The sequence below is a fragment of the Typopeltis vanoorti genome, chromosome 13 (assembly GCF_054136105.1).
Source record: "Typopeltis vanoorti isolate ZY-2024b chromosome 13, IOZ_Tvanoo_1.0, whole genome shotgun sequence".
Lineage (NCBI taxonomy): Eukaryota > Metazoa > Arthropoda > Arachnida > Uropygi > Thelyphonidae > Typopeltis > Typopeltis vanoorti.
The window spans coordinates 13,639,880-13,655,005 of NC_143561.1; the positions used below are offsets into that span (position 1 = coordinate 13,639,880).

Genomic DNA, 15,126 nt, shown 5'->3' on the forward strand with positions numbered 1-15,126 from the left:
GTCCATCGCCCTGTTCTTTTAAGAACTTAATGACAAGATTAGGAAAAAAGATGGCGGTCGCGTGTTAGTGTTTCGTGTATTATTGATGATGAATTGCGAATTTGTTTGATATGTTTTTTAGCGATTTATGCTTTCGTGTCGAGTATTATGTTCACATGTATTGATCAAGCTTTTTGATTACGAAAAGTTTTTGTAAGTTACAGGTGAGTAAATACTTTAATTTCAATTTTTAGTTCCGTCCGAAACCATCTTCTAAGCCTAATCACAGGGCATACTAAACTATATATCGTACTGCTGGAAAATACCAGATTGTGTCTACGGAATTTGCTATGGCAAAACCTCTGAACGAGACCATTTTCGAGGAGGTGTATAATGAATTCCTCAGATTAGGAAAACTTCTGAGTGATAGTTGGCCGGGAAAAGTTAAGCTTTTCGACTCATTCCCACCCTCTGCAGTCACAGAAGATAACTCGGACGATACAAGTGAAGAGCTCATTATTCAGTTGCAGTCTCCCCCAGACTTTGAAGAAGTTCGTGTGCGCAAATCCACTGACACAGAACCTCCCATAGATTTTGGTATGGAAGAGGATACTCCTAGTTCCAGTCCCTCGACCGCCACGAAAGAGAGGGTTCCAGCGATAGTCCTCCGGGAAAAGAAAAGATGGACACAATTAAGGTCCACCATGATAAACTCACAGATACAGTATCGTCTCGGCCAAGAACACTGATGATGGTATAAAAATTCAGCCGACTACTGTGACTGATTACAGGAAACTGACCAAAGTGTTAGACTCCAGCAATATTCAATACCACACCTTTTCTATTAGTTCGGAGAAAAATCTGAAGGTTTTTCTCCTGAATGGGTGTCACGAAGGATATAACTACAGATGAAATTGAGGCTGACCTCCACCACCAGGACCTGCCACCTATTAAGATCAGCAGAATGACTAGAGCGGACAAATCCCCTATGCCTCTGGTCTTGGTGGAGATCCACAAAGCCTATAAGAACATCTATGATTTAACTTATGTTTGTGGACTCCGGATCACCCCAGAGCCACTCCGTAAAAGGGCATCTACTGGTCAATGCCATAGATGCCAGAAATTTGGCCATGCTCAAAGACTCTGCAAGGCAGAGTATAAATGCCTGAAATGTGCTAAGAACCACCCCACTAACACCTGCACCAAGCCAAAAACCACATCGGCTAAATGTGCCAACTGTGGTGGCCCTCATCCAGCAAATTACAAGGGATGTACTCAGCACTCAAAAGACAGAGGGATGGAGACAGCTAAACCGTCCTCTTCCTCTAGTAAAAGAACACCTGTGGCCCCTGCTCCACAGCCTGAGACTCGGCAGCAACAACAGTCGGTGACCTTCAAAGACAGTGGAAGCCAAAGGCAAACAAGAAATTATGCTGATGATGCCCGTACTAACAAACCAATATCAGAACAAAATCAGCAAATAGCACCTACTAATCTTTCAGCAGTTATTACAGCCTCTTTTAGCCAACATGCTACAAGATTTCAGCCTGTCTAACCCTTCAGCAACCACCACTAAAAGATTCCTATTCCTACAGGAAACACAGGCCATTCTCACAGCAATCATAAATGAATAAAACTCATTCCTGCCTCTCTTCAGATCATTGCATGGAATGCGAACGGCTTAAGGAACAAAATTCTGGAGCTACAAGATTTCACTTACAGATACCAACCTGATATTTTACTAATCAGTGAAACACACCTTAGATCCTCTGACAGTCTCAAAATGCGGGGTTATCTCATGTACAGAAATGACAGATCCAACTACAGAGGTGGTGGCACTGCCATCTTCATTAAAAATTACATTAAGCACCATTCTGTGAACAACCCACCAGCCACTAACCTTGAAATTACAGGCGTGGTAGTTTTCACCAGCTCTTCCCGCAGATTGAAAATCTATTCAGCTTACAATCCACCCTTAAAAACTCTGCTGCACACTGATCTAAATGCATTTAGGAGTTAGAGTACCCATCATTATTGCTGGGGATTTAAACTCCAAGCACCCTGCCTGGAATAGTAGAACCACAAACAAGAATATCTGCATCCTTTCCAACTACATAGGATCAAACTATGCTGTCGTGGCTGGACCTACCGAACCAACTCATCTCAGTACGTTTGGCACTGATGACATCCTGGATATAGCTATCCTGCAAGACATTAAACTTCAGTACAGCCTTAAATCACTAAACGAGCTGTCATCGGATCACAACTCAATTCTACTACAACTGGGAGAACAAGAATACCTTTCTCCTTCCTCTCACTCATGCATATCGTGGGACAGATTGTCTAAAGCACTTAGGGATCAAATTGGACTTGTCCCTCACATATGCTCAAAAGATTATGTGGAATCTGCAGTGACTAACTTCCCAACAGATTAAGTCCGCTATAACGGTTGCAACCTTCCACAAACCTGTTCCCAAGCCTGGTCGTTTGACCGAGGATATTATGGACCTGATCAGAGAGAAGAACAGAGCTAGGAAGAGTTTTCGTAACACTCGCTCTCCTCAGGACAAAACAGTTCTTAATAGATTGATCGGGGCAGTGAAAGATGCACTTAAAACTCATAGAAACCAAGTTTGGGATGAATAGATAGCCTCTCTCTCACTTATTGATCACTCTATCTGGGGGCTACTGAGAAACATCAGAAATAAAAACAGATCCCCCCATAATCTCTAACCAGGGCCTAGTTTACAAAATGTAGATAAGACATAAGCCATAGTAAAGAATCTAGAGGTGCAGTGCAAACCTTCATATAACAACTTAGATTTCAATCACTTACACAAAATCCACAGACAGGGCAGACACGTATTAAACCTCCCAGATACCAGCGCTGACCATATTGCACCCACATCACTTGTTGAATTATATGATATTATTAAAAAACTTAAGAACAATAAAGCTCCTGGACCAGACGGCTCTCAAATAGGATGATCAAACTGTTGCCTAGGAAAGCTGTAGTGCACCTGACCATTATAAAAATGCAATCTTAAGACTTCACTATTTTCCTTCCACCTGGAAACTGGCTGATGTAATTCCTATACATAAGCCAGGCAAAGACCCACACTTACCGCAGAATTATCGTCCAATCAGTCTCATCTCCAATCTGGGTAAAGTTGTGGAGTAGGTTATCCTCTCACGACTCCAAACCTCAGTAAATGACCTAGACATCCTCCCTAAAGAACAGTTTGGTTTTCGGCAACACCATAGTACTACCCAGCAAATCCACAGAATTGTCGAATACATCACCACCAGCTACTACTGGCGCCAGTGCACAGGAGCTGTTTCCCTAGACCTATCCAAAGCATTTGACAAAATCTGGCATTTCGGACTCCTACACAAACTTATCTCAGCCGGTACCTCACTAAAAATGGTTCACTTAATCCATTCATATCTTCAGAATAGATCAATACAAGTCAAAATCAACGGTTCTACCTCATCCCAGGGCCATATCTTTGCTGGAGTGCTGCAGGGATCTCTACTGGCTCCATTGCTGTTCTCTATATACATGTCGGACATCCCGCACAATCCGATGACTTCCATTTTGGCCCTGTATGCGGACGATACGGCAATACTAACCAGATCTCTCCGACCCCGTTTCATTACCAGAAAGCTTCCAGAAAACCTTCTAAAGCTGGAGGGTTGGTTCTCCAAGTGGAGATTGGAAGTCAACCCCCTAAAAAGCTCAGCCATTCTTTTCTAGAAAAGGCCAATGTCTCCTGTAGGAGATGTGTTACTATTCAATACTAAAATTCCCTGGCAGACAGAAACAAAATACCTGGGTGTGATTCTCAACAAAAAGTTATCTTTCAACCAACACACAAATCTGCGTGCGCAAAAGCATCTAAAGCCATAGCTCAGATCTATCCGCTAATTAATAGAAATAGCAAGCTCGGAAACAGAATCAAATTGCAGCTATACCAGATGACGATTCGTCCTATAATCACCTATGCCTCTCCAGATGATTATAGGACTCTCCAGCCTGGAGCCACACCTCTAATGCTAACATTATCAAAATACAGCGAGTGCAGAACAAGTGCTTCAGAATGATTCTGAACACCCCGTGGAATGTTAGAAACAATCAACTTCATAGAGATACAAATATTCCCTATATTTTCTCTTTCCTACAAGCCTTAGCATCTAAGTTCTTCCTAAAGACGTCCATACACGCCAACGATTTGGTTCAGCAAGCTGCAGCATACGAGGCAACGGACATATTCAAGCATAGAAGACCGAAAGTTATATTAACCTCCTATAGCGATGCATAATCTCCATGCCCATTCAGGGCGAGCAGACTGCTCATAAATTCTACTCTCACTGTAACCGCAACAGATAGCGGGGAATATGAAAAGCATCTTGCTTCACCCCTAAAGACATAATTGTCAATTGTCAATAAATAACAAAGAATTCAGTTTTCGTTATAATAAAGATATAGATATATTTGAAAAAAAAAACGTAGTTTTTATCTTAACGGAGATATATTTTAAAAATGTGTAATTACATTTTTAAAATTCATGCGACTCAATTTTTCATGTTTTCATTTCTCCTAAGACTGGTTTCTCTTTCTGCTAATTAAATTCATTTTTATTGCGTCTAGTTTTTGACACTAGATGGCGCCTATGATTGTAATGTTCTAGCAAGAGCAGTAGTATGCTGCATTTGATACTTTTCTTCTTTCAGTGTGTGCGTATCATATTTCATCTTTAAAAAAAAAAAACAACCTCGAGAGTGAAAAAGGAGTGTTGTTGTATTTTATTTAAGAGAAGACAGATGCAGCTGCTGTCATTCTCGTGCCTACAAGTTTATTTTCCCTCGAGTTAAATTAATCATCTACGAGCCGTTCTCATTGGGCTCAACTGGAGCAGTGGAAAGTCATCAATATTTGCTCGGAGAAACACGTAAATTTCTAATGGCAAACTCTTCGTTGCTTTCTGTGCTTGTTTCCTGCCCATCCTCGCATTCAGGGCATCTCGAGGAGCATTTATTAATAAAAACATGCGCGGATTGAGCGTTTTTTTTTTTTTTTTTCTCTGGTCAGTGTCCAGTTTATGTATCGGAGAAAGACAGGAGGGGGGGGGGGTGGAGAAGAACGAGATGTCACGGTGGCTTTCATTGGTGGGACCGCGTGGTGGGGGAGTCCAAACGTGTTGAGAACGCGTTGCCATGGGGACGGCTGGGAAGGCGGCGCGTGTGCGGAAACAGAAGTGCCGCGTTTCGACCCCTCTTACGCCCGTGGCCGATACTAAGGTAAACACTCATCCCGCAAATTACTTCCAGCACGCGCGTTTCGAGGACCCCCCCTCTTTCCTTCCCCCCCCCTCCTCCTCCTCCTAGGAGGTGATATTCGTTGCTACTTAGACGATGGATAAACTGTGTGGATTGCGACCCATTAAAGCAGTCTTGAGAGCTCTCCCGCTACTCAGTGCTGTCACTCCGTATCGCGGCTAGAAGCTTATTGAATCCCCGCGTGCAATACTCGCGTTTCTTTCTCAACAAACCTTTCTTTTGACGCCCTGCAGGACGCATGCGTATTGATGTTGGCATTGTACAATCATATCGGGGGATCATGAATTTTTTTTTTTTTTTCCCCCGGCTTGAGCTCTTCAATATCATCTGCCTGACGTCTCCTCTCCCATCCCTCAATCCTGCCAAACTAATATTTCAAGGCATTTCTCTTTCTTAAGATGTTTCCTGTCTTATCAGCAAGTAACCAGTTGAATCCCGCTCATTTTTTTTTCCCCATATAGGACTTCTTAATATCATCATCCTCGCATGATCAACAACATTCAGACCTTTTTTTTTTAAGTATTTGATGAAGAGTTTCTGTGTTATTCCACATCCGGGTCACTTTTTTTTCCCGCTCAATTCAATTTTTCGTTCATCTTTTTTGAGTTATTTAATTTTTTTTTAATTTTTTCTCCGCCACAATAATGCAATTTACTTCTTCTTTTTTGCGTATTAGGCCTAGTGGCCTATTCGGAGCTGTCCTTAGCCCTTCCAAATCATACTCGTCCCGAGAATAAAATGGTTAGCCGTATGCCTCCCGGTGTGTCCTATGTCTGTAGATGCGTGTGTTCACTGGGCCGGTTTGTCTGTTCTGAGGGACGAAAAAACCCGAGTTTCCGACTGACCCCCCCCCCTTCCTGCCTCCGTATGAGACCAAAAGAGACAGATAAAGGTTCCTCACGACATTGACGAAAATCGAACCAAGGTCTTACTGACAGAAGGGCTAAACTGAAATTAATTCCTATAAATTAATAAAAATATTTTATTAAATTTCAAAAATACAAATAAATTAATTTTGAAAAAAAAATTAATGGGAAGGTAGTACTAATGTAAAATTAATTACGTACATCACTTGAGCGTTCAGGAATTAGTGATGGTAAAGATGTTATCATATCACTAGTATGTATATATGAGTACAATTATTGTTGTTTGTCGCAGGCAAGTAAAGTTTTTCTCATGGAAAAACACATTGAAAAAAATCGACCGAAGACAGGCTATATTTACACGGAATGATACTACTTAGGATTAGGAACTCAACATGATGACAATAGTCAGGATTCGAAAATCTTTGCCAGCTACGCGCCGATCTAATCTTCCTTCAAAAACTGATTGCAAAAAAAAAAAAAAAAATTATTAAAATTTTTAAAAAAATATCAAGCTAGGAAATGAAAAGGCAGGAGGACTGATAATGTATTTTTAATAAAAATTATTTTTTATTTCAATTATATTGTAATTTAATTTTAATTATATCATTATAAAGATGGACAGACCTTTATAATGAAATACGTTATACAGCAGGACACCAGATGGCGTTCTGACATGAAGTGTGCTATTATCGAAACTATGATATTCTAAAAAATTCATATGGCGCAAGTTGGACCGTGTTTTCCTAAGTTCTTTCCCCCCCCCCTCTTTTTTTTTTTCTTCTTTTTCACTTCTGTGGATTCTTTCGCGACATGATTGATGGCATCCTGTCTGGTCATCTCATTTATTTAAGCAGGCATTTTAATACAAGGCTAATGCACAATCGGTCTTCAAGCATTCGCTCCAACTGTATGGAGAGGTTTACTCGTCAGCCAGATGGAGGGTGGTGAATGCACCTTTTTTTTTTTTTGCAAACCGGTTCGGCCACAAATGTCATAATCAAAGCTTAATAGAGGGCTAAAAACTCAATAAATGGAGTCTGTTTATGTCTTCTTTTTGAGCCTTTTTTTTTTTGTAGTTCGTGCATTATTATTGTTTAGTACTTTTTTTTTAAGAAGTTTCTTCATGCATTTATTTTTATTATTTGTTTGCTGTAGCATTTTCTGGAGCTCAAACAATGATGTCTGATATCAAACATCATTGTTTGAGTTTGCATAATTGTTTTGTTGGAACTGCGACAATTGAGTTTAGAAGCACTAATTGCAATGGTCTCGTGTAACAATGTAAACAATGATAAATGAACTTGTTTAAAAAAAAAAAATCAAAAACTGGTCAATTTCAGCTGTTTTTTTTTTTTTTTTTTGTAAAATAAAAAACAAATGAGAGATATTTATTGATATTTCTTTTATTTTAGGAGCAGCAACGCCAGTGACCACTCCGACATTGTGAAAGCCCCTTCCATCCCGGGCCCTCAAAGTCTATGGCAACGAGCATCCTCCATACGCCAATCGCTCAAATCCAAGCACTCCGGGAGGAAGGTTCGCTCCGATCCAAAGGACTCGAAGAAGTTCCCCAACCAGCAGGAACTTCTCACTCACGGATGCAAAGATGTGCTTCCGGACTGGAGGCTGTCGTCTCACGAGCAGTATCACATGACCCATTCGGGTGGTTACGCTCCCGAAATACTCTTAAATCATTCTCGTTCCTTCAGCGAGTACGGAGGTAGCGGAGCTTACATGACCCCATCTCAAAGCGTCCGCCTTCGCAATCTGTCCGGAATCTCTTCGTCTTCTTCGGTGGCCTCCACGCAAGACTTGACCAGCGATTCCGAGCATGCTGTGTTGCCTCGCCACCAGAGGTCGCCCAGGAAACTTACAAAGGATTCTGGGTACGAAACCAGTGTTCAAGGAGAACCCGATTATGTGAATGCCGATTGGCTCAATGACGGGGGTGTGACGTATCCAACCCCCGTTCCCGTGTCGCCACCCTACTACACTCCTCAAAGGAAGTTTAGTTCGGTCACACACGAAAGAACTTCTAGCCTGTCTGGAGACGGAAGCAGAAGTGGTCACCTTCATGCCATTGATACGTAAGTTAGCCTCCCAAGTGTCACTTTTTTTTTCTTTTTTTTTTCCCTGTACACATATATGATGTAGCCAGAATGTCCTCTGCCTAGCTGATACAACACATCAACCTTCTCCTCTCCCAACCCGAAGGAACCTCCAAAACCCACGGGTTTATATTTTATAGAACAATATCTATAATTATAACTTTATTTTTTCATCTCACATAACCGGAAAAAGCGCGCAATTGTCAGACATGCGCAGAATCGTTTAAATTTGCTCCACTCCGAGTACAGGAATTCTTATTGTGACGTAATACCATTCTTAAAATGCAGTATTAAACTTTTACTATTACGGCAACAATGCAATCGAAAATTAGGCTTAGCTACAGCGACCATTTCATTTGTCCGTTAATCTCATGTATTTTCCTGCTGGTTTGCCTGCTTTGCAGAGAAAAGGGCCCTGCTACTTCCAGATGTCACTGAGCCTAGGTTATTCATCGTAAACTGAAAAGCTATTATGTTTATCATTAATGGGATTCGAACCCAGATTTTTCAAGCTAAAGGACACCTTATTATCGACCGATGTAAATGCTGAGAGGATGCCAATGTATTGTAATAAGTACTTCAGGTCTCCAGTGTGGGAGGAGGTGAAATTCATCTCTCTCTCACCTAAATACGTTTAGGGACATCCATGCGCATAACGGGGAAAGATGCATTTATTAAAAAACAATTATAGAAACGGAAATATTTTTATGCTTTTGAAATAATCTTGTAGGATCGGGATGAAGGCGTATTTAATCAGCCCAGTTATCTCTCCACGTATTCACTCTTATATGATAAAAATACTCAAATAACATTCTTTGCCCAATTTCATTATTTGTGTTACCATAGCAACGAAGGGTTTATGGGAGAACAGTATATAGTAGACGAGAACTGTTTTTTCATGCCTATCGGGGAAGTGATAGGTTGCGGCTATTATGGCATACTGTGTATCGGTGAAATTAACGCGTTCATTGGTTATGATTTTCCGGATTTGACATCGTAGTTGTCACACTCGATTAAGAAGTTAGGTTTAGCGTCTTGGATTACATTACGATGACTCCGAGTCTTATTCTATTCAGTTTTTTTTTTTTTTTTTAATGATGTAGGATAAAAAAAAAACACGCCGAAGTTGGCCAATCTATGATAAACTGAGGTGTCTTGATAAATCTCAGTATCTCAAATTTCATCAAAATTCGTCAATCCATAGCCAAAGTTGTAATGCCTACCGACAGATGAATAAAAGTGATTGTAATAGTTGGTTGAACATTGCGACCTCCACCTAATGAGGACTAAGGGAAGGTGGAGAATTGGGTCTCATTACGCATGCGCTATGGAAAGTTTCATTATAATGATTTTTTCGTAAGAAAAACTGTTCAGGGAAGATCCTTAAAAGAAGTTCTCGGTACTTCGAACAATTTTATGCGTATTCAGTTTAAGTTCGTTTTTGTTCAAGTACTTGGTCCCCTAAAATCGATCTTTTCTTCTTTCTCTCCCTCGCAGTCCAAATGGTTTGCAACAATTAGCGCCACACTTTCAAAGTTTGATGACCAATAAAGTAGCGTTCGTTCTCGAAGGTGAGTTTCTCCATCCCCCCCCCCTCTCACCAATCCCCCCACTCTCGACGATCTCCTTTCACTCGAAACACATTTTACTTTTCTCCGCAAGGAGTAACTTTATTTGTCGGGAAGAAAGACTGACACGACCACATCGAAGAGCATCTTCAGAGTCTAATGGCATTTCTTTGTTTTCTTTGACGCACTTCATGTCGCAATGTTCCTGACGGAGAACATAAAGTGCTTTTCTTGTGACAAGAGGCCTGCTGTCTGCAAAAATGTCTCGGTTTTCTTCGAAAAGACCAATTTTGTACACTGACGGTCAAATAAAAGCCTCCTTTTGACCATCGAGACAGTGTAGTATGATGAGAAGCCACTAGGGGGCGTTCCTTCGATTGTTAACCTACATACGAACTTATGCTGTCTTTCTTGCCACATTTTGTTGCTTTAAAAAAAAAAAAAAGAGCGGGTGTTGTCAGTGAGCATATTTCAATTGCTTCCTACACTGCGTAGGAATAAGTATTGGAAGTGAACCGTTTAGAATGAAACACTGATATAACGCACAAAAAGGTCGAGTGACACCAATGGGTCGTGGAAGGTCATGACTAATCCATATAGCATTGGAAGTCCGTGTAATATGATGAGAAGTACGACGGTGTAGTATGATGAGAAGCCGCCAGGGGGCGTTCCTTCGATTGTTAACCTACATACGAACTTATGCTGTCTTTCTTGCCACATTTTGTTGCTTTAAAAAAAAAAAAAGAGCGGATGTTGTCAGTGAGCATATTTGAATTGCTTCCTACACTGCGTAGGAATAAGTATTGGAAGTGAACCGTTTAGAATGAAACACTGATATAACGCACAAAAAGGTCGAGTGACACCAATGGGTCGTGGAAGGTCATGACTAATCCATATAGCATTGGAAGTCCGTGATATAGACAAACTAGTTACTATCATGCCTCTTTCCCGATAAGGTAGGCTTTTATAGTTTGGCGTCTGGGTAACATTTTTTGTTTGAATATATCATATTATTACAAATTGGCCAAGCATATTTAGAGTGGACAGTGTAATAAGGGACACGAGGACTCGTATGCAATTTGAGCTTCTCTGTATCAGTTTCCCAAAGTGGAGGCGAGTGGTTTCATACCCCCACCCCCCACCCCGGACAAAATAACATACGAGAAGTGACCCTTGACAGTAGTTATATTTGAAAATATTACCTTTAGCTTTTATAGTATGAAAATAAAATGTCATGTTTCCTTCCCCCCCCCCCCTCAATTGTTCTAGAAGGGGATTACGTGCCATTTATAAAATATTTTAGGTGAGGGGCAAGGTACAAAAGTTTGGGAATCTGTGGTAAAATTCGTATAAAAACAATATAACAAAATATGCAGTACTGTCTGGAATCCGTTTTGGTTGTTGGTTTTGGTTCAATGCTAACATGGCCTATTCAGAAATGATCTTTCGCATGTCTAGACATATAGATTTGAACAAAAGTAAATTATGAATGATTTTTTTGTTAACAATTAACCCTGTTATTTGTTTCAAACAGTGTTCTGTTTCCGAAGATATTTCTGTATTGTTGAAATCTGAATAGGCTTGCATAGCCAACAGCAAGAATCTGGATATTGCCTACGCCAGTTTAAGCGAAGTCCGGAAACGATGAACACAGCATGGGATCATCGGATACATTTTTTTTTTTTTTTCGCCATTGATTTTGTGCTTCAAGGTGTTTGGCAAAAGAGAAGGCGCTGCTTAGCAACATCTTGTACAATGTGTTGCCATCGGTGCAAGAAGAGGGATTAGCGGTCCCTAGGGTCATAATTAGTATTAGCGGGGAACTCACATGCTCCGATGCCGTCAGTTACAATGCCCGTGAACGACGTATTTACGGCCGCTCTAAGTACAGTCGGTGACAAAATAATTGGAACACCAACGAACCGTTTTGCCAACATTGTTACTGCTAACAAAGAGAGAATAAGCTCATCCGTCTTTGCAGGATGACCCCCCCCCCTCGGAGGTTATGCGAGAACACAAAAAGGGTTATTCCACCGCAACCCCTCCCCTCCAGTGTGGTAAATCGAGACGCGGCTGTTCACCTGGATACAGTCGGAAGGCCTCTTGTCTGTTTTCTCTCGGCGTCCATTAATGAAGGGGGGTGGGACATTGGCTGACCACGAAAACAAACCTCCGCGTGAGGGAGCCACGCACCAACTGTAGCACATTTTTCTGAAGGCGGTGGAGTGATGGTTTTTGGAGTCGCTGCACGAGTCAGCTACTGAGGTTATGTTTGCTCCGATTTCACTTGCGTTGGCGTGTGAGAGGGGGGGGGTTGGTTTGGGGATTGACATCATGGAACGAGAGCAAGTGTGGGATTAGCCCTTCACAACAACTTTCTCCTCATTGCTAGTAGCAGTTCACAGGTCACTCGTCACGAAGGAGACGACCACCTACGATGCCGTCTTCGAAAGAGTTGAGCGCTTTTAACACTGTAGGGTGCACTGTCTGAAGCAAAGGGGATTGAAAAGGACTGCAGCCTGGCATCAGTTGTAAATGATAATTAATGTTAATATTTTTATCCTTTAGTGCGTGAATATTAAAATAAAAGTTAATTGAGTACTAAGTCTTTTTTTTTTATTTCCGGATTATTTAATCATTTATTAGCGTTCAAATCCACGTGATCAGAAGATGCTACGAATTGGCAAGTGGGACGTGTTTTCATCTTCCAGACAGCACACTAAAAATCAGTCACTTTCCCCCAATTCTCGAAATTCAGTCGCCCTGCACGTTATCATTGGATGCCCTTTTTTTTTTTTTTTTTTGATATTTATTACGCTTTGTGTATAGGGATTTAATATAAAGATTCGATTTTAATAAAAATGTTGCTGGTAATAACCTAGAGACCACAAATCTCCCAGCGCAGTTTATGACAAAAGTCTGTCGACAAACGATCAATGGTTAGTTGAAGAGTAAAACAGTGAAGTCAGCAGATACAACTTTTTTTCCCTTGCTGTTAGAAATAACTTTGGAAAATGTGTTTGTATATTTTGAATGCATATAATAATAATAAAAAAAAATAGTCAATTTTTAGTAAAATTAATTTAGAGGTTTCTACATTTCTTAATATTCTTAGAACACATGTAATGTAAAAAAAAAGTTTTCTTTTTAGGATTCCCACTATAAAACGGATCAGGCTTCCTTTGACACCTTGATCATTTTTAAAAATTAATTTATTATTCTCCCGCTGTTCGATTCCCAAGAAGCAACCCGAGATCATTTCAATTTACCACCTTCAGACTGGAATTCATTTAGGATAGCAACGGTATTCGCTCTACAGATTACCTGATATTCCAACTGAAGTAAAGGTAACATTGCTGCCAAAATTGGGTTCTGGGCTTTATATTTTTGAGTAGAAAATCTAAGGTTTACCAAACCAAAAGCCATAACTCCAACTAACTCAGTGCTGACTCAGCAGTGATCCAACAAACGTAACACAAATTTCTCACCCTTCTACCTCAAATGGGTTGACTCTTCATACTCCCTCTTTTTCTTTTGCTCTCCTTCCCGTGTATTTCATTTTCGCTTTATTATTAATATTTCTATATGCACCATCTAAAACAATATTCGAATTCCTAAGTTTTGGTTGAGGATTGTACACAGAGTCTGGCTCAGCCATATTCAGCAAACTCGTGCGATCTACTTTACATACATGCTCTGCAGTAACTTACAAAGTCCAATTCCCTCTCCTATTAGCTAAATTTATTGGATTACAGCTAATCATCCGATTCTCATAACTGTCATGACACAATCCTTAGTCGGACTTCTCGTAATCTCCTCAAATCTCTTGGTATCATTAAAAAACTTTGTTGAGCTAAACTCATAATCCAATATTGGCTGACTAGAGACTTGTATAAGGGTATCATGACTTCTTTTTCTCTACAAAGTAGGCTTTTTTTTAAATCAATCCTACTGTCTCTGCTGAGCTTTACTAGTTGTTTAAAGCCAATCTGAACGTAGTTAGCAGATCCAAGATACTTGCATTCGGAATTTTTATTTTATTCTTTTATAAGCCTGTCCATTCGACTCATATCCGTCTAATATTGTCTTCCTACCGAAGTACTTGTCAGCATTAAATTTTAATCCTCCCTTTTAAGGTCATCCTGTAAAAGATGAAATGATGAGAATAATTGATATTCTAATTATACAAGAAAACCTCGCTTAACGCGAATTCGATATGCGCGATAATCAGTTAGCGCGATTGAGTGAAATGATAATATTTCCCGCTTTAAGCGAGTGATTAATCAGTTAACGCGATTTTTTTACGTTACACGAAATTTTTTTGCCAATCTGCAGCGAGCGGAAAAGCTGGAAGTCATGGAGAGACATGAAAATGGTGGTAGTAATACAATGATTGTGCGAGACCTGGGATACAGCGAGGGTACAGTTTGGACTATATTTAATAAGAGCGAAGAATACAAAGAATAAGTAACAGTTTCTACTGCTTCTTTAAGCATGCAGATCACAGCCATTTAATTAACAAGATGGAGCGTGTTCTTTCACTCTGGAATGGGAATTATAACTAAAAAAGAACACATCTTAGTACAGGGAAAAGCTCTCAATATTTTTACCTTATTGAAAGAAACCCAATTTAAAGATGAACGTGAAAGCTTTACTACGAGTTTAGGATTTGACCGTTTTAAAAATCAAACTGGACTGCATTACGTAATATCAACTTCGGAATATGCTAGTGATGATAAAGATTCTGCCGCCAAGTTTCCTGAAGAATTGCAAAGGATAATTCAGGAGGTGATTATGACGATCAGCAAATATTCAACTCGACGAAATTGGTCACTTTTGGAAGCGTATTCCAACAAAAACTTCCCTCGCTAAAACTGAAGCCTCTCAACCAGGATACAAAGTATCTAAAGATCGTCTTACGCTTTTATTAGGAGGCAATGCAGAAGGCGACTTTAAACTCAAGCCTATGTTAGTTTGTCGTGCGCAAAATCCAAAATCTAACATCATTGAAGAAATCAGCACAATTAGAAAAGAACGTGGATTTAATGAACTGGATAATGAAGATGTGAGAAAACTTGCTCGATTCCCATTCAGAACAGTTAAGCGAGAATGATCTCCTTCAACTAGAAGAACAGCGTGCATACGAAGAAGAAGATAAGGAGCGCGAACAAGAAGAGAATGTTACGACTAAGAATCTAATTGCAAAAGAACTTGAGCTAGTTTTCAATCACATTGAGTATGCTAAGGAAATTTTGTTTGATGCTG

The 15,126-nt window shown here is 40.2% G+C and overlaps 1 protein-coding gene across 2 annotated transcripts in view; it reads left to right on the forward strand.

Moving 5' to 3' along the window:
• LOC150099941 (uncharacterized) overlaps positions 1 to 15,126 on the forward strand; it is a 371,458-nt gene that overhangs the window by 164,135 nt on the left and 192,197 nt on the right. For both annotated transcript variants that reach the window (XM_090402300.1, XM_090402301.1), the window contains one exon: positions 7,598 to 8,272. In XM_090402300.1, coding sequence (XP_090258426.1) covers positions 7,598 to 8,272 — 675 coding nt within the window. The remainder of the gene's footprint in view (positions 1 to 7,597; positions 8,273 to 15,126) is intronic.